This window comes from Vespa velutina, chromosome 2 (genome assembly GCF_912470025.1).
Source record: "Vespa velutina chromosome 2, iVesVel2.1, whole genome shotgun sequence".
Classification (NCBI taxonomy): Eukaryota; Metazoa; Arthropoda; class Insecta; order Hymenoptera; family Vespidae; genus Vespa; species Vespa velutina.
Genome location: NC_062189.1, coordinates 14937191 through 14955046, shown reverse-complemented (window position 1 = coordinate 14955046; position 17856 = coordinate 14937191). Strand labels below are relative to the sequence as shown.

Below are 17856 nucleotides of genomic sequence, written 5' to 3'. Positions count from 1 at the left end.
GTCTCTTCAACTCTAGATCCTTTTCTTCCAATTCCTGTCAATAGAGATACGTTTGTAATATTAATAACAATATGAATATAAAACGAAGGAAAAGAGAATTTCTTGACTGATGAAAATCTACCTTCGCCAATCTATTAGTTTCCATTTCATCAATACTGGTTGTCATGGTTGTTGTAGGCGATTTAACTTTGATGAATCTTTCCTTGTTCGTTTCCCGTTCAAATACAGAGCTGTCGTTATTCGTTGAACCCTGCAGACAAGTTAGTTTTTGTGCCATCCTTGGCGACACGGATTCTATAAATGGACTTACTGTCGAGGGGCTGCTTACCGGTGATCGTTTTGTATAGCCGTTTTCAAACTGAAAGAGAAATAACCGAATGTAAGAATAAATGTTACGTTGAATTCATCTTGGAATTTGTATAAAAAAAAAAAAAAGGAAAAGAAGAAAAAAAGAAAGAAAAAAAATTTTTTTCTTCACCTGAGATAAAAGAGCACGATGTTTATTATTTAGATCAGTCAGAGCGTCGTCCCTTGCTTTCACAGACATTCTCAACTGATCAATCTGTCTTTTCCTTCTATCGGAAACCGAACATATTTCCTCGTATGATCTACACTTTTCTTCCAATAATATATTTTTTTCCTTAATCGCCCTATCCTTTTCACTTATTTCACTTTTATATTGCTGAACGATAGTATCCTTTTTAAAAACTTGATCCTCCAATTCTCTAACTCGTTCTCTTAATTCATCCATATCTCGTATCCTTTCGGTAGTCAGATTTTCTCTCGTTTGTATTTCTGCGCTTAAACGATCTCTAAATTGATCCCTTTCGCTTTCCAATTCTTGTGCCCATTCACGTTCTTCTTCTAAGCTAGCACTTATTTGTCTTACCTAAACAAGACAATTCGTATGTTTGCATTAAAAAACAAAATAAAAAAAAAAACGAAAAAAATTAATCTGATCGATCTAACGAATTGCCGAGAAATTTATTTCAACTATCAACGGAAATTTACTAATTTTATTCTTACATACGCGTTAAACATACAAATGATGGTTCTTATCTTAAAACAGTGTAAATGAAGAAGAAAAGGATGATAAATGTTCATAAAAGAATGTCTGTTCCGTATAAACGTGTTAGCAATCTCTTCAACGAATACTAGCATACTGATTAATTCTTTTAACAGTAAGCTTATCGAGCTACGTTATATTTGTGGTAACAAAAGGAAGTGACCGTTAGCACTGCCGTTTATTTGCAACTATATAGCGAAGAGATACAACGAAGAAGTATCATTTCTACCGTCATAATTTGAATACTATAAAATTTAAATGATTTTTAACAACACTTACCTCCGCTTCGAGGGATGCAACGAGTTCTTCCATTTGATGAAGCTTTTCTTCATTTTCCAAAGCTTTCTCTGGCGTAACACCAAACGCTTCTTTGTAAAAAACTGAAGCGTCACTTGCTCTTTCTCGATATTCCTCGAGTTCTGGAAAAGAAAGGGAGGGAAGGAAACAATAAAATAAAAAAATAAAAAATAAAAAATAAAAAATAATAAATAATAAATAAAAAAAAAAAGAAATAAAACAACCGAACGAATTCATCACTTAAATACTCTTTTCATAAAAATAAATATAAATTACAATTGAATTATTTTACCGACCTTTCTCCAATTGCACGATCCTTTCACGCTCCTTCTCAAGCGATTGCTCATATTGTGCCTGATTCCGCGAGGAGACTTCCTTTTGTTCCTCAATCAACTCAAATGCCTTTGCCGCTTGGCTAAGAAGTTCCTGCTTCTCAGCTAACTCCTTCCTAAGCGATTCGATTTCGACCTAAAGCGTTAGCACATATATATTTTTCGTTAGTTAAATATCTGTATAGATAAAACATTATCGATATTTTCAATATAAATGAGAGATTAGTCTCTATTGGTATATTATATACATGCAAAAAAAAAAAAACGCGGGTTCAACGATCGATGGACAACTACTACTTGACACTCGGATAATGACCTTTAACTCGATGTTCTTTTTAATCGCACCCTCGTCGGCGGAAGTAATACCCATACGTTCCTCGAGAAAATATATTCGCAATTTTAGATTGAAGTTCTCTTTCTTCAAAGCACCAAGCTGATCCTCATATTCCTTCATCGTTCTACCCACCCCCGCTGATGCCATTCCTGGTACACCCTCGATACCACTAATAGGAGAAGTTTTCCCAGGTGATTTTGAATTTGTACCTGTAACGTAACATGAAAAATCAACGCGTTAAATAACACTCGAATACTCGATGATAACTCTAACAACATTTTCAATATATATGTACGTATCGCTATATCGAAATACATTGTTACTACGATCACGATCATTCTCTAAGTCTTCGCCAATTACAATTTTCCAAACTTACGATCTTACAAACTTGCAATCCTTCGTTATTCCGTCATAGAGACGGAAGACGCCATTGTAATTTTATTCTCCAATTCATTCGTAATTATTATATCTCGATGATCGAATATCTCGATCGCGCATGCGTCTCATTACGGATGAATAATTTCTGATCAATTAAAAGCTCGAATCGTGTCTATATCGATTATCTTACCGAATTTAATCTCGATCCTTATGGGCTTATCCTCGTTGTCTTTCGAGATCGATGGAAGATCTAACCTTGAGCTATCACATCCCATACCACAAGGAACAGGCATTCACAAAGATTTTCTCTTCCTCTCTCTCTCTCTTTCTCTTGTCTTTTCTTTTTTTTTTTTTTTTTACATATTTACGTCAATATCAAACGTTGATTATCTTCCTAGATACTCGATACACTGTACATGTTCTTTTTTTTCTTTCGGGAAGAATGAAACGAAGAGAGGAAAAAAAAAGGACAAAGAGAAAGAGAAATAAATTTCTGTACGATCGACAGCACGAATCGGAACTGAAACGACGAACGATCGTCTTAGCCAAAGGTTGCTTCGTAAGACAACCTGCGGTTAAAATTATATTTCGAATCTATATCACATCATGTTAGACGTTCGTTTTTGAAGGTTACGAGTTCGAAGAAGCACGTCCGATTTTCTAGTTCTAAAAGCTTAAGCTTATCTAAGGTCTACCGAGTTCGCATGGAAAGAAGATACCTATGTGTATCTATACATATATATATATATATTATCTTTCAAAAGTTTCCTACATATTCGTAGATTTTTTTTTTCTTTTTTTTTTTTTTGGAGAGACCAAGGACATCGTATTTTTAGTAAGATCTGTTCTCGAGATTCGTAAAATCATCGGTTTTAGTTCAATTCTCCAACATTTAAAAGGATATCATCTCTTCGATATTCGTTGTCTTTTCATGCTTGAAACACTAAAGAAAAAGACGGAGAGAGAGAGAGAGAGAGAGAGAGAGAGAGAGAGAGAGAGAGAGAAAAGAAAGAGAAAAAGAAGAAATAAATCGCTATGATTCTTCGAGAGGTGTTATCGAGAGAGTCTAATAATAAAGCAACGACGAAACGGTCAACGACAGTGACGGCTTACAAGCTTGTTTCAGACGGCGAAAAAAAAAGAAAAAATAAAGAAAAAATAAAGAAAAAAAAAGAAGAAAAAAATAAAAAAGAAAAGATGACGATGAAGAAGAAGAAGAAGAAAAAAGAAGAAGAAGAAAACCGAGGGACAAGGTGTCTAGGTGCAGGGAAACGACGTATGACTCACGAATATGTGCGAATTATACTCGGATAATTTCTCTGCAAGTGTATCGATGCGTACCAAACCTTCTCTGTCTTTCTCTCTCTCTCTCTTTCTCTCTCTCTCTCTCTCTCTCTCTCTGTCTCTGTCTCTCTCTCTTGTACCAACCGGGCTCTCGTATTTATAGATGACACATTTAGGCCGGAACGGTTTGAACAGTCTATTTTGGCGGGCAATTCTCCAATCTGGCCTGACCTACCCGCAATAAAACCGTGGAAATCATCTTAGCATGCAACCATGCTAGACTTTCCGATTGCGTTCCACCCTTTTTTACAAGAACTTCATCTCTTCTCCCAAGAAGTCTGAATCTACGCAGCAAACGGCATTCATCATTGGGTTCTACGGCTACCGGCTGGACAGTCTTCGGTGGTTAAAAATAATAACTTTACGACTTATTCTAAGGCGATCAGAATTTTAACACGCGTTTTACTACTCGCAAATACTGCCAGTAGAATTGTTTAGTATTCGTTTCAACTCGCTTCTCTCTATTTTTCGAAATAATCGATCGGAAAGCATATGTTCTTATATTTGTTGAATTTTCAAATAATCATGATATCTTTCTCGGATCTTTTTTTTTTTTTTTTTTTTATCTAATGTAATTTATTAAATACGAATAATTACGTTCAAATTCAAATTAATCTAATATCCTACATTCGACGGAATTCTATCGTTTATTTTTAACGCGTAGAGAATTTTTTTTATGAATTTCGTAGATTTTACATCGCAATGCGCGCATCTATATAGTATAACGTAGAATAACGCAGGCGACGATCATGGCAAGCACTGTGTTACAGAAATAAATACGCGAGGCGTCGCGACGCCCTCCCACTTCTTACCACTAAAAACGTTTGTGAACCGCCAAAATAAATGGATCACCGCTTCCTGTAATCCGAGATCGCGATGAACGAATTTTGACAGGGCGAATGATCGTCGTCTCGCAATGAAGTAACACTTCTCTTCTTTTATTTTCTTTTTTCTTTCTTTCTTTTTTTTTTTTTTGTTTTGTTTTTTGCTGACTTCGCAAATTCGGTCTATCGTCCCGAATGAAAACTGAGTTTGTCGTTCGCCGCCAGCCATAGCGGCGCTTGGCGCCGTGAGACAGGTGTCCTAAATTCCTAATAGCGTTCTAGCGATCGACATTAATCAGACCTCCACGTTATTTTCAATTGGTTGAAACTCGAAGCTCGTTAAATAAAACGATTGCGTACGCGAAACTCGTATGCATGTACATATATCGTTTACGTCTTTCGTAAATCTGAACGTTTAGGCGCGAAAAACGAAAGTCAAATAATTCCGAATCAGAGAAAGATCGATTCGAATCTGGCACCCCATTCGCCCTCCCCTTTGTATAAATATTTATGAGGCAAGAAACGTAAAGATATAAAAGAGACTTGGGAGTAGAAGGCCGTTCGATTGTTAAAGTCGACGGTTACCGCGTAAATATTATCGGCATCGAGCGTTCAAAAGAAGAAACGACACATTTGGCACAGATTCGTCTACTAAGGGCCAAATTTACGCCATACCGTGGATACACCAGATTAAGCCGGTGTGCAAACCACTAGCAAGCAAGTTCGTTGTCCTCTCTTTTATCTTGATGAGTACAATTAGGTGAGTATTCTCACTGTCCTCCGTCGACCGCTTTGGCCAAGACGACATCGCCTTCGCGATGTTCTCCTTCATCGTCGTCTTTGACGTCGTAGGTATTAATAATAATTTAAAAAAAAAAAAAAAAAAAAAAAAAAAAAAAAAAAAAAAAAAAAAAAAAAAAAAAATGATAATAATAATAATAATAATTCATCCGAGAAAAAAGAGGTCGCATATTCTTAATTACCTGTATTATAATATTCGTAACTCTAAAAATTGATTTTCTATACTACGTATAATAATTATTATTAGATAGATAATATATAAATATCTATTATATAAAGGAAAAATTATGTTATATCTTATGATTATCATCATCGAGTCGTGAAAAATAAGTAGCTTATAGATTGGCACATCATTACACACCTCAATGAAGGGTCAATTACGTCGGAAATGAGCAATAAGATGGGTGTGCTAAGGAGGAAGGGGGAGATAATTGATCATCCTATTGTCATCTGCAATATATCAGTGGTACGTTATTAAAAGAAGTCGATCTCTATCAAGGAGATATACATCACGATAAGTAACATAATCATCTCGATAAAGTATCATGATTATTACAGTAGTAATACGTTCGCGGTCGTTTAACAAAATCATTTGTTTCTCCGTTTATAGACCGTAAACTCATATCCGGTTATTCGTGAGACCCTGTGAATCGTTTGGTAAATAAATGTTATCAATAATTTTATCATCAATATGATATCACTCACCATTTGTCAATGGTAAAGTTTGGCTCATCGTGATATCTTGCAGGGGCATGTTGGTACTGTAACAAAACAAAACAAAAAATAAATAGATAAGAATTAAAGAAGTGTCAACATATGTATACTCTTACGAATTGATTTCGTTTGTTTTAATTGTACCTGGACCGATTGGTACCGATCAGGTATCTAAGCGTACCTCCGATCGAGTAGAATTTAAAAAGAATCAAAGTCTTTAAATAAGAGTCATCTGAATCAGACACGGTCACGTAGTAAAACGTGACAGCAAAAGGACATTGCTAGTTGACTTTTCATGTTTTTCCCTTCTGAAAATAACGACCCAGGGATCTATAGCGCCGAATCAAAGCCTGTCTATTTTCGGAATAGAACCGAAAACGGATTGTCGGCATGTGCTGTTGACGGGGAATTAGACGACACGTACGTACACGTACGTACCCGTGTATCAAATCGGACAAGAACTTTCAAAAGGACCAAATTGAAGAGAGTGCCCCTCTCTCTTTCTCTCTCTTCTATTTCGAAGGTCCTATTTCAAAAGAAAAAGGGATAACGCGTTACAAGAATCGAGATCTTTCTTATTTTTTTTTCGCCGTCCTAACATATTTCTACTCCACCGATTATCTAATGCTAGTTAGAACGATGATCGACAAATAGGAATGATGTTCGTCCATTAAAATTCTATTTCCAGTTACATATGTATGAAATTAATGTCGTGAGAACGCGACGAGTCAGAAGTTTGTAAGATCCTAAGGCAATCGCAAACGGCATTAAAAGCAATAAGGAAACGCTGGACTTCCAGAAAGCTTTAATTTAGATTTCATCCAAAACCTATTTCGGTGATGTAGTAGATACACACATACGCGCTATTCGTGCTGAAATGCAAAGTAAGTAATTAACGTGCGACCTAATGCATCATCACCGAAGCTTAGATTGATGACGACCAACTAGTCGACTTTCTTGGGAATGTGAGATCATTTCGAGAATTGTGCTAACGAATGTGATAAAGGAATGCTAACGTTCTCCGATAACCATGCTTATGGTTATATTTACTTTCGAAAACAAATAAATTCAATTAGTTTGAACTCAAATTCCAAGCTCTAAAAATACGTAAATAATCCCTTATCCAAGCTTGGGACATTCCATTTCTTTTAGTACAAAAGGATAATAATTTTTTGACTACATGCCAGTGCAAAATGAACGGCTTATCAGAACTCAAAGAAAAGATCTGAATACGCGAATTTCATTTGGTAGAACGCCAAGTTAAGAATAATGAAAAAGAGTACGATAAGTTTGTCTTTTTGTTTTATAAGCTCTGATTAAAAATAGAAAATAATCAAATAATGAAAAGAACCATGAAATGTTCCATGACTCAATTCTAACAATCTTCTTATTTGTATTCGACAATATTTTCAACATTATGAACAATGCGTAATAGGAAAAGAATACTTTTCAAATTAAAGTTATCCATGTATACGAGCGTAAATAAAAAGCAAACAAGCATTTTAGTGAGCGCGTGTCATTAACACGTTGGATGCCAGGCTATTTTAACGTAACTTTCCATCCTGGTCGCGTAGGCCATGGACGATCCACGTTATTGCATTCATTGTAAACATTTATAAAACATGGGTTATAATATTGACTTACAAAAAAAAAAAAAAAAAATAATAATAATTATTAGACAGAGAAAAATGTAATATATAATACAAGCGCCATAACATATAATTATTATCTATTATTAATTAAAAAATGTTTTTTTATCCATTAGCTGGGACCCAATATCTTAAGAATAAATATTCCATGTAGTAATAGATGAACAATGTGCTACGGGGCATTCAATGTGTTAACATGTATTTTCTTGAAATATAAAGATGTGTCGCATCCTTTTGAAAGTAGCAAAGCGCGTGTTTTAAAAATAGCTTGCCCTGTGCACATTTAATGTTAGCGTCTGCCCTTTCGAACCCTAACTTTCCTCTACCTTCCTCTACCGTCGTTTCCTGTGTTTCTCTCTCTCACACACAAATCCACACGTACATGCTTTATGTCTCTCTCTCTCTCTCTCTCTCTCTCTTTCTTTTCTCTCTCTCTCTTTTTCTCTCTCTGTCTCTCCCTTATTTCTTCGCATCTCTCACAACAAGGAGATACGTTTAAAGATGCGTAAAAAATGTATCCTACGTTTCGATAAACAACGTCTAAATCCTTTTCTTGCTTTTTTAAACATCCTGAAAGTTCGATATTTAATAATTCTTTTTCAAATTATCTTTTTTTTTTTTATGATCACGTAATACATAAAAAAGAAAAAAAAAAGAAAAAGAAAAAAAAAAGAAAGTAAGTCACAAGTTACACATGGAACGCAACATAGGACCATCATCTGACAAGATGGAGGGTAAAAGCAAGAAATCAATACGATGAGAGAAGAGAAAGAGGTGGAGGAGGAAGAGGAAAGAGAGAAAGAGAGAACTGTGCCATGGACCACTATACTGTTGTTACCACGCAACGCATCAACCCCGTTCATAAATATAACGTATATCGATATTTTACGCAACATTATTAAAATCCTTCTTCTCGTCGATGTAAACAATGTATTGCCACAATGAATTAACGAATTCGAGGTTGAACAACACGTATTTACAAACTTTACGAATCAACATGCTGAATCATAAACGTAGATAAAATTAATGAACCGAATTACGTCTAAGGAATAATAAAATCTCGAAAACAAACGAACAAATAAACAAGCAAACAAACAAAGAGAAAGTTGAGAAGATCTTGAAAGAAAATGAATCATATTTTCGATCATAATAAGAAGAATGACTAATGTTTTTAATTTTTCTAACACTTGTTTTCGACGTATGCGACTTATATATATATATAATTTATATAATTATACATATACTAAATGTAGCAAGTTTAGCACTTTGCTGAATATTACGATAAAGAAATAATGCAGGTCAACGGTGCGTATGCAAATTTTTTTTTAATTAACAGGTCGTTAAACGAATTATCTTTCGAGTTAAACAATTAGCTTCGTTCTCTCGGCCTGTTTTTCGTCCTATAATCCTACGACTTTGTCGTATCATGTCTTTTCTCGCGTGGGTGTTTGAACGAGCGTGCTGATCTTTCGCGTGACAGTAAGTGCATTAGCACTTGAATATTTCGTTCAGAAGGATGATATATTTGAGTGACCACCGGATTTGCTATATTATGAATAACAAAAAAAAAAGAAGGAAAAAAGTCAACGTCCCAAAGCTCTACAAAAAAAAAAAAGGCATGGATAAAGAATAAAAAGAGAATTTGTTTAATTGTCAAAATGAAATCATTAAATTCAGAAAAAAATCCAATCTATTTTGAAACAGACATTAATTATGAATATGCGTCAGATTAATTAAACGTAAAATCCTCTTTAATACCAATACCACAATATACCACTACAACATTCGTATCGTTCGTCTATAAAAATGTTAATGCATATACATAATGATTGTATTGATAACATATTATATTTGAATACAACCAAGTTACCAACTTACTTTCGAAAGGGACTATAAGCACTACCCCAAATGCTGCCCCTGGATGGAGAAGGTGGACTGTTCTGATTCTGATTACCGTAGACGTAACCACCGAGAAACATCTTGCGTTGATGTGTTTTGGACAACATTGATAACAATATAATAATAACAACAATAAAAAGTGTTACACGTTTGTGCGTGATTCTTCGTCTTCACGTGTAAAAGTATAATGTTAAAACTATCTATATGTTATTTATATTAAAATATATGTATATTTATATGTGTGTATATATATATATATATATGTATATATATATATGCACATATATACGTATATGTACACGCGTATTCTTGTAACACACAAAAAAAATATAATATATGTGTATATATATATATAACTCGTTTATTCTTAATACTGAACGTCTTGTACTTTAATAATTTAATTTTATAGTTCGAAACAATTTTCAACGTAAAAATCAGTCAATCAGTCAGTCTCGTTTGATCACAATTACGCACATAAATGTATATATATATGTACGTATAATGATATGCACTTTTCTTCGTTAAAATAAGTCTTGTTCTTTCTTTTTTTTTTTTTTCTTTCTTTCTTTCTTTTTTTTTCCCCCTTTATTGTTCCTTTTTCTCTTCGAACGTACAACTACGAGACGGCATCGTAATCATTTTTTGGTGTATGTACTTCTCGTACGTGCATTGAGAAAAAGTTGCAGAGATGCACATGAAGCAGAATTCGATGCGTGTGGCCAAAGAGACAAACTCAATGTCTATTATCTGTTTGTCTCTGACGTTAATCTTTTAACATGGACGATTTCATTCGACGTGCTATACCACTGGACCCGATCAATCGAGATAACTATCCACTTTGAGATGATTCTCCAGATGATTCAATATAAATTGTACACACGTATACACGTATATGTATATATACAAACACGTACGCACAAACAACACGCACACAGGCAGATACACATTTTAAAGCATATACTCCCGTGTTTCGTTGAACTCGCGCATTTTATCTATCAAGCTCATAAGTTTAACAAAAAAAAAAAAGTTAAAAAAAAAAAAAAAGAGAAAAAGAAACAAAAAATAAAAGTTAAAAACGGAGAGAGAAAAAAAATAAATCTACGATAAAACGAAAAGTTCTCTGACGAGTGTCGTACGCACAGTTTTCCTTCGTCGAATTTAATGAGAAGAAGAAAAAAAAAAAATAAAATAAAACCGTCGAACAGCGAAAAGAAGAAAAAGACAATATCAACAAATGAAACGAGAGAAAAAAAAACACTGAAATCTTGACGATCGCGTCAAAAAGCTATTATTGCGTGAACACTTATCACAAACGATTTGTTCTTTCGTATGATCCTCCTAAAGAAGAAAGATCTCTTCTTTACTGACAACATTTTATGTCCCATTCTTGTACGATGAATTAAAATGTTCATTTCGATGATAATGATAACAACAATTTTATGTCCATATTTTTCTTTCACTGACCGAGTTCACGAGTTCGATCGGCACATCGTTATTTTTCTTTCTTTCTTTCTTTCTATCTTTCTTGTTTTGTCTTTTCTTATCTTTTTTCTTTCTTTGTCTATTCGAAAATACGTCGGAGATAAAGCTCGAACACGAAAAAGTATGTTGATACTAAACTCGCTCGAACGATGTACGAAATGCGACTGGGTACAAGTCGCAGCATGGTTGATACTGACTGGGATCAGAAGGGTGGGGAGGATGGAAGGTTTAAAGCTGGAGAATCACGTAGTAGAGATGACAGGGAGGGAGAGAGAGAGAGAGAGAGAGAGAGAGAGAGAGAGAGAGAGAGAGAGAGAGGAGAAAGAGTGAGAGAGAAAAAAGATAGGGAGGGACAGGACCCCTCAGAAGGAATCTCTTGAATTAGACATAAAATAAGAGAAAAAACTAAAAAGCAAAGGAGTAATAAAATAATAATAATAATAATAATAATAATAATAATAATTCTTAATAAAGTTATGATCTAATTTATAAATACTAATCTGTAAAAATATTAATAATTTTTGGAAGATTATATGAAAATTTTATTATTTTATTTTCTTTGACAGTAACAAATAGACATCAATTTGTAAAAAAGATTTGTAGAAAATAATAAAAGTTTGTAAAGCATTGTTACTTTATACTTATATGAATTAAATGTAATATTTATTGAAAGAGGGGACTTGTTTTTCAAAATGATTTTGATAGAAGTTAAATTGACGTATATGTAAGAGATTAGAAAATATAACTATATCGAAGACTGACCTATTGCCTTTGGAAGATAGATAATAAGCATTAATGTAAGCAATCAATGAATTCAAGATTTATTGGCTACAGAAGACCTTGTAAAGAAGGCAAGTGATAGTATAAGTGTCAATTTTCAGTCAATTTTCAGTCAATTATCAGACCCATAAATGTAAGTATATATAATAGAAGGAATTATCAACATATGCAAGATACTTGTAAACTTCTTAGCATGACTCGTTCTTAGCTTTTAAATCTTTTCTTATAGCATAATAAATATATTTTATCCAACAATATATTATATCATCTAAAAGAAAATTTATTGTTATAATATTTTTAAATATTGTAATATATTTTTTTTTTTACATAAGTTACATTTTATGAATCATTAATTATGCCTATATTATTATGCCTATTTTTTTAAAACATAAATATATCACATATATTAGAAAAAGAAATAAGAATTCTTCAAGATCTTCATTGTCTCTTTAGACAATGAATATTTGTATAATAAAATAGTTTGAAAAATTTTTCTACTCACGTATCAAAATACTGCAATATAGCAGCTGTGTCGTCGAAAATTTGGGCCATCTTTTTGATATCCTGAGATATGATTTCATGAAGATTCCTTTTGAATTAATGCAACACACACGTTTCTTAAACCGTCAGATTTTAAAACAATAGTTTACCGTGCGGTCATCTTATGCACAGACGCGGTACAAGCTAGTCGCAGGGCTGCCAACCTTAAAAAAAGCTCTAAGTTTTATGAGAGTTAATTTCAATGATTTAGCCATATAATTTGAAGTATGTTGCAATATTTTTATGAATATACCATTTTTTCTTTTAGATTTTGTAAAATATAAATAATAAATCTTTAAATAACCTGTATGTATATAATAATTATTCTCATAGTTACCACACCTGAAAGATGTTATTAACCAATAAGAGAGCAGCATTCAAAAGTCGTAATAAATCTTTTTTAGAAATGATAAAATCTTTATGTATCTATGAACCTATATAATCATATACTTCAAAAAAAAAAAGTATATCTGTATTTAATGATCGTTATCAGTAAACTAAAGAACTTCAAGTCTTCTATATGTAAATGATAAATGATTAAGTTGATTTTACATCGATTACGTTAATCGACTTTGCGACGAACTAACGCGACTGTATCATTGAAATATGAATATACTACAAAATTTGTTTAATTTCTTTAATATAATTGTTATTAATCTAATTGTTATTGCAATATGTATCAGTACAAAGGAACAAGAATTTCGATTAGTAAACGTGGTAAAAACATAAAACATTAAGTGTTCTTTAATTTGATTTTTAAAAATAAAGAAATACAAGTTATACCTTTTTTTTTTTATAGATATTTAGGCACGGAGATCGAACGCCAAATAAAGAATTATATCCAAATGATCCATATAAGACATATGATTTTTATCCTATGGGTTTTGGAGAATTGACAAATGTATGTAGATTTATTAAATTGCTACATAGTATTTATAAAATGTAATATTCAAAAAATATAAATTTTTACATATTTCAGAATGGTAAAAAACGTGCGTATGAATTTGGAAAATTTCTCAGATCAAGATATAGAAACTTCTTAAATGACATTTATACACCAGAACTGATAAAAGCCCACACTACAGATTATTCGAGAACAAAAATGTCGTTATTACTTGTTCTTGCAGGATTATTCCCGCCTAAAAATATTCAAAAATGGAATTATGATTTAAATTGGCAACCAATACCTATTACATATGTTCCTTGGATTGAAGATAATATCTTATTACCTATGGATTGTCCTTCGTATGTTTAAACAGTATAAATTTTATGCTAATAAATTTGCATTTAACTCTTATAAAATCTTAGATTTGACTATTTATAGATATATAGAAGAATACCAAAGAGTTTTAAAAACACCTGAAGTTATACAGAAGATGAATGAATTTAGTGAAATGAACTCCAATTTGACAAAGTGGAGTGGTAAAAATATTAGCACTCCTTTAGATATGTATTCTTTATATAATATTCTTATGGCAGAATGGATGATGAATCTTCCCTTGCCTGAATGGACCCGCTCTGTATTTCCAGATGGCCAACTGAAAGATGGCATCATTTACTCTTATGAAGTTTCTAATTCAAATACTAAATTGAAAAGACTTTCTGGAGGTATACAAACATACATGATATAAAAGTAAATTTGAAAATTAATATAGATTTATATTTTAGGTCCATTACTTCAAAAAATGGTAGAAGATATGTTAGCTGTTAAAAATGGAAAATTAATAAAAAGAAAGATGAATTTATATAGTGGTCACGAAACAAATATTGGTAGTATGTTAAATGTTTTAAATGTGTATAAACCACATATTCCAAAGTATTCCAGTGCTGTTATATTAGAATTGCTTCAAAGTAATCAGACTTATTATGTTAAGGTACTTAATTTTAAGACACTTATTTGTAAATATTTTCAATATCAGTATCATATTCATTTTACTTTTATTTTTTTAATTAATGTTATTTTTAGATTGTTCATTACACAGGCATTCCGTCAAAAGCAATAGAACTCCAAATACCAAATTGTCAAGTGTTATGTCCATTTGACAAATTTATGGAAATAACTGCTTCTGTTCGTCCCTCCAATGAAGAAATAATATGTGACAAAACACAAACGAACAAATAATTTGTTAGACATACCATAAACTTATATAAAGATTATAAAAACTAAATATATATATATATATATATCTCTTATATATATATATATGGAAATGTCTACTAATACAAAATCTTATGCATTATTCGTTTGTTAATTCTTTTACATAATTACATTTGTACAATAAGTGATTAATATCCATATAATGACCCCCAGATGAATAATAAATTATATAAACTATGGATTATAAATGATTAGTATGATCATGTGAAAAAATCTACAAAGTTGATTTTACTCTCCTCTTACTTGACCATGCTGGACTTTGTGGTTTAGTTAAAGGTTTTGTAGATTTGACACGAATAAGTGGTTTATATACTGGCATTGGTCTAGCTCTTATTTCAGTTTGTTTTCGAAGTTTTGCTATTTCCAATTTTTCATTTGCTTCCTTTTCTTCTTTTTCTTTTTTAATCTTCTCCTCTTGTAAAATTTTCTTTTGCTTCATCTTATCTTCTAATACACGACGTTGTTTTTCTCTCTCCTCGACATTAGTTTTAAACACAGTACTTTTTAACTTAATTCCTTTGCTCTGATTTAAAGTACTATTATTTGTAACAGACATATTAATATTAGGTTGTCTATTTTCTTTCTCAATACATTTTTTATTTACTTCTAGCATCTCCTGTTTCTTAATTTTTAAATTTGTATTAATTTGAATATTTTTACAAGAAACAGATGCAAGTGATTTTTTTGCCTGAATTGCATCCTTTTTATTTTGACTATCTTGAATTTTCTTCTTCTCAATTTTATTTTTCATTGGATCAATAGTCTTCACTAATTTATGTGGAGGCAATGAATGTATGTAAGCAGTACTACTTTTTTTACTTCCTTCAAATTGTTTATTTTTATTTTTGTCATTAATTTCTTTGCTACTACAAGAACTCATGAGAGGTTTTTTTCCTGTATCAAATAACTTATTTGGCATTTTTTGAGGCATATTAATATCTAATAATTTTAGATTAGGGACTGATTTTGATTTAATACATTTGGATTCTGATTGATCTAGTTTTAATTGCTTTTTAATTTTATCACGATGTTCAAAACTGAAGGGTACTGGACATGTAATCTTTTTTTGTTTAGTATGTATAGGAATATCGAAAAATAGAATTTTTTCTTTTTTAATTATAAGTTCTGATCCAGTATTACCTACAATTGTAGTAACCATTCTTTTTGATGCATTATTCTTTTGACAAAATAGTTTTCCTTCTTTGGAAAAAGAAGAATAAGATTTATGAGTCTGTTTAACTGTAGTATCTGCATTTGCAACTCTAATATTTTTCTGTGTAATTTTATTATGTGAAGTTGAAGAATCTGCAGAGTTAGTACGCACAAATTTTGTTTCTGATTGATTCTTCTTCACTTGTATAAGTTTGGATTTTTCTTGATCTTTGTGACTAAGAGTTACAACAGGTCTATTATGTGTATTTATCTTTGTAGTTGAACATTTTTGTTTCATAGAAGATTGTTGTTTTAAACCAGAAGACTTCAATTTAAAATTTTTGTTATTTAATTTTATTTTAGAGCGATCATTTTTCAAGTCATTGTTTTGCTGTATGTTACATTTTAAATGATCATCAATTTTTGATGCCTTACTAAAATCTTTCATAACTTTTATTGATGAACTTGTGTCTGGTTTAAACATATCATTGCCAAATAAAGATTCATTTTTTGTTTCTTCTTTAAGTATATTTCTTTCAATATCTTGCATTTGTTTATTGGTTGAAACCAATGCAGAATTATTTTCTATTTCACGAATCTTCACAGGCTTGAAGGAAGTTTTACTTTTAATTGGTATTGGCTTCTTAAATATGATTTCTGTCGATGATACATCTATATCCTTTTTATCATTACATAAATCTTCACAAAGCTGAACATTTTGCATAGCTTCATTCAAAATATTTTCATAACTCACTTGTTTTATAACTTTATGTTTACTATTATTATACGGTGAAGGATATATTACTTTTATCGGTGTACTCTTGAGACTATCTATTTCTGTTTGTAAATTTTCAGTTGACATAGATTTTATAAAATATCTATTTTGCGATTGCACAGATTTGTTGGGTGTTTCAATAACTTCAGATATCTTCTTAGCTGATTTGGTACTCTGGTATTCTTTAGTACATAATTTAGATTCGTAGATGTCATGATATTTATCGAAATAATCATCAGATGGTACTTGTGGACTAGATGTAAAATCTACCCACTGTGGAGCACAATAATTATCCATTGTATGAGTTGTTTATATCAAATATAGTAATTATATATCAATAAAATTACTATAATAACTGTTGTTTAAACCCTATTCTACATTGTATGTAATATCTGGAATAGAAAATGACATTACATCATCATAAATTAATAGTTTTTTTACGAATAGTAAAGAACTTAATATGCATAATAAATAAATAAGAAAAACTAAAAGTTTTTATGTAATGTTCTAATACTATATCTCATGTATTTATATGCATATATATATATATATACATTTATATATATATATATATATATATATATATATATATATATGAATAAAAAATATCACGACTATAGATATATGAAGTAAGCAAACAAATTTTTAATAAATGCTATAAATTATTAAGTAGAATGAACATTTTCTTTTATTGTGATTTACTTACCCAATATCAATTTCTTCATTGAAATAACGTTATATTTATTAAGCAAATGTTAATAAACTTCTAAATTAATTGAGATTATATCAAATTAATTCACATGAAGTATGTCTTTTTATCTTAATAAATAATATTTTTCGAACTACAAAACTATACAACATTGACCGTTACATACATTCATAAAATTCCAATTTAAAATTGAACAGATCTCACAAACATGACGTAGAAAGAACACTTACAAATCTCTTCAACGCCATCTTGTGAGTGACATGAAACAATATATCTTTTAAGTTTTTTATAATTAAATTCGTATGTAAATATTTTTTCAAAACTCTCTAATTATATTTTCTTTCGAACTTTAATCAATAAATCAAATTAATTTTTAAATAAAAAAATAAATAAAATAAATGAAATAATATAGTCTAATACTATAATCGAAATGATAAGTCAAATGATCGAAAACAATCTAGATGTACATTTTAATTTCGTGGATTTTTCTTTCAACTAAAAAATATTCATGAAAAGAAAACCACATAAAGGACACAATATAACAAAATTATTAATATAAATTATCGCGCAAAATTGTTTATTGCTCGAAGAAAAGGTTATTCAATTAGATGCTATTTACAAA

The 17856-nt window shown here is 31.1% G+C and overlaps 3 protein-coding genes across 12 annotated transcripts in view; 1 reads left to right on the top strand and 2 right to left on the bottom strand.

Annotated features, from left to right (window-relative positions):
• Positions 1-12600, bottom strand: part of LOC124947191 (interaptin) — a 20125-nt gene extending 7525 nt beyond the window's left edge. For 2 of the 7 annotated variants that reach the window (XM_047488995.1, XM_047488996.1), the window contains exons 1-8: positions 9618-9838; positions 6082-6137; positions 2012-2238; positions 1660-1831; positions 1346-1485; positions 479-889; positions 122-358; positions 1-34 (exon numbers count right to left, since the gene is read on the bottom strand). The exon at positions 1-34 is cut by the window's left edge and continues 320 nt beyond it. In XM_047488995.1, coding sequence (XP_047344951.1) covers positions 1-34; positions 122-358; positions 479-889; positions 1346-1485; positions 1660-1831; positions 2012-2238; positions 6082-6137; positions 9618-9745 — 1405 coding nt within the window. In that variant the 5' untranslated portion in view covers positions 9746-9838. Of the gene's footprint in view, positions 35-121; positions 359-478; positions 890-1345; positions 1486-1659; positions 1832-2011; positions 2239-2597; positions 5317-6081; positions 6138-9617; positions 9839-11102; positions 11310-12402 lie in introns of those variants that run through there. The other 5 variants (XM_047488997.1, XM_047488999.1, XM_047489001.1 and 2 more) reach the window with 5 other exon arrangements.
• LOC124947195 (venom acid phosphatase Acph-1-like) lies at positions 11881-15138 on the top strand. Of its 4 annotated transcripts, XM_047489008.1 has the most exons (7): positions 11932-12033; positions 12774-13157; positions 13240-13341; positions 13420-13685; positions 13765-14048; positions 14109-14314; positions 14407-15102. In XM_047489008.1, exons 2-7 carry the CDS (start codon positions 13047-13049, stop codon positions 14560-14562), a joined length of 1125 nt encoding a protein of 374 aa, XP_047344964.1. In that variant the 5' UTR covers positions 11932-12033; positions 12774-13046; the 3' UTR covers positions 14563-15102. The 4 variants fall into 4 exon arrangements, with proteins under 4 accessions (XP_047344967.1, XP_047344966.1, XP_047344964.1 ...); XM_047489011.1 differs by lacking the exon at positions 12774-13157 and having other exon boundaries at positions 11881-11971; positions 14407-15098; XM_047489010.1 differs by lacking the exon at positions 12774-13157 and having other exon boundaries at positions 11901-12033; positions 14407-15097.
• LOC124947193 (calponin homology domain-containing protein DDB_G0272472-like) lies at positions 13368-17443 on the bottom strand. The gene is made up of 2 exons (XM_047489002.1): positions 17232-17443; positions 13368-16917 (listed from the first exon to the last, which is right to left on the bottom strand). The coding sequence occupies exon 2, from the start codon at positions 16820-16822 to the stop codon at positions 14813-14815; it is 2010 nt and encodes a 669-aa protein (XP_047344958.1). The 5' UTR covers positions 16823-16917; positions 17232-17443; the 3' UTR covers positions 13368-14812.
• Positions 17444-17856: the final 413 nt, after the last annotated feature.

Excerpts from the sequence above, each read along its gene's own strand:
- LOC124947195 (XM_047489008.1), top strand. The coding sequence starts at position 13,047 with ATGAATATACTACAAAATTTGTTTAATTTCTTTAATATAATTGTTATT. Across the intron at positions 13,158-13,239 it reads AATTTCGATTAGTAAACGTG|ATATTTAGGCACGGAGATCG; the intron begins GTAAAAACATAA and ends TTTTTTTTATAG. Across the intron at positions 14,049-14,108 it reads ATTGAAAAGACTTTCTGGAG|GTCCATTACTTCAAAAAATG; the intron begins GTATACAAACAT and ends TTTATATTTTAG.
- LOC124947193 (XM_047489002.1), bottom strand. The coding sequence starts at position 16,822 with ATGGATAATTATTGTGCTCCACAGTGGGTAGATTTTACATCTAGTCCA.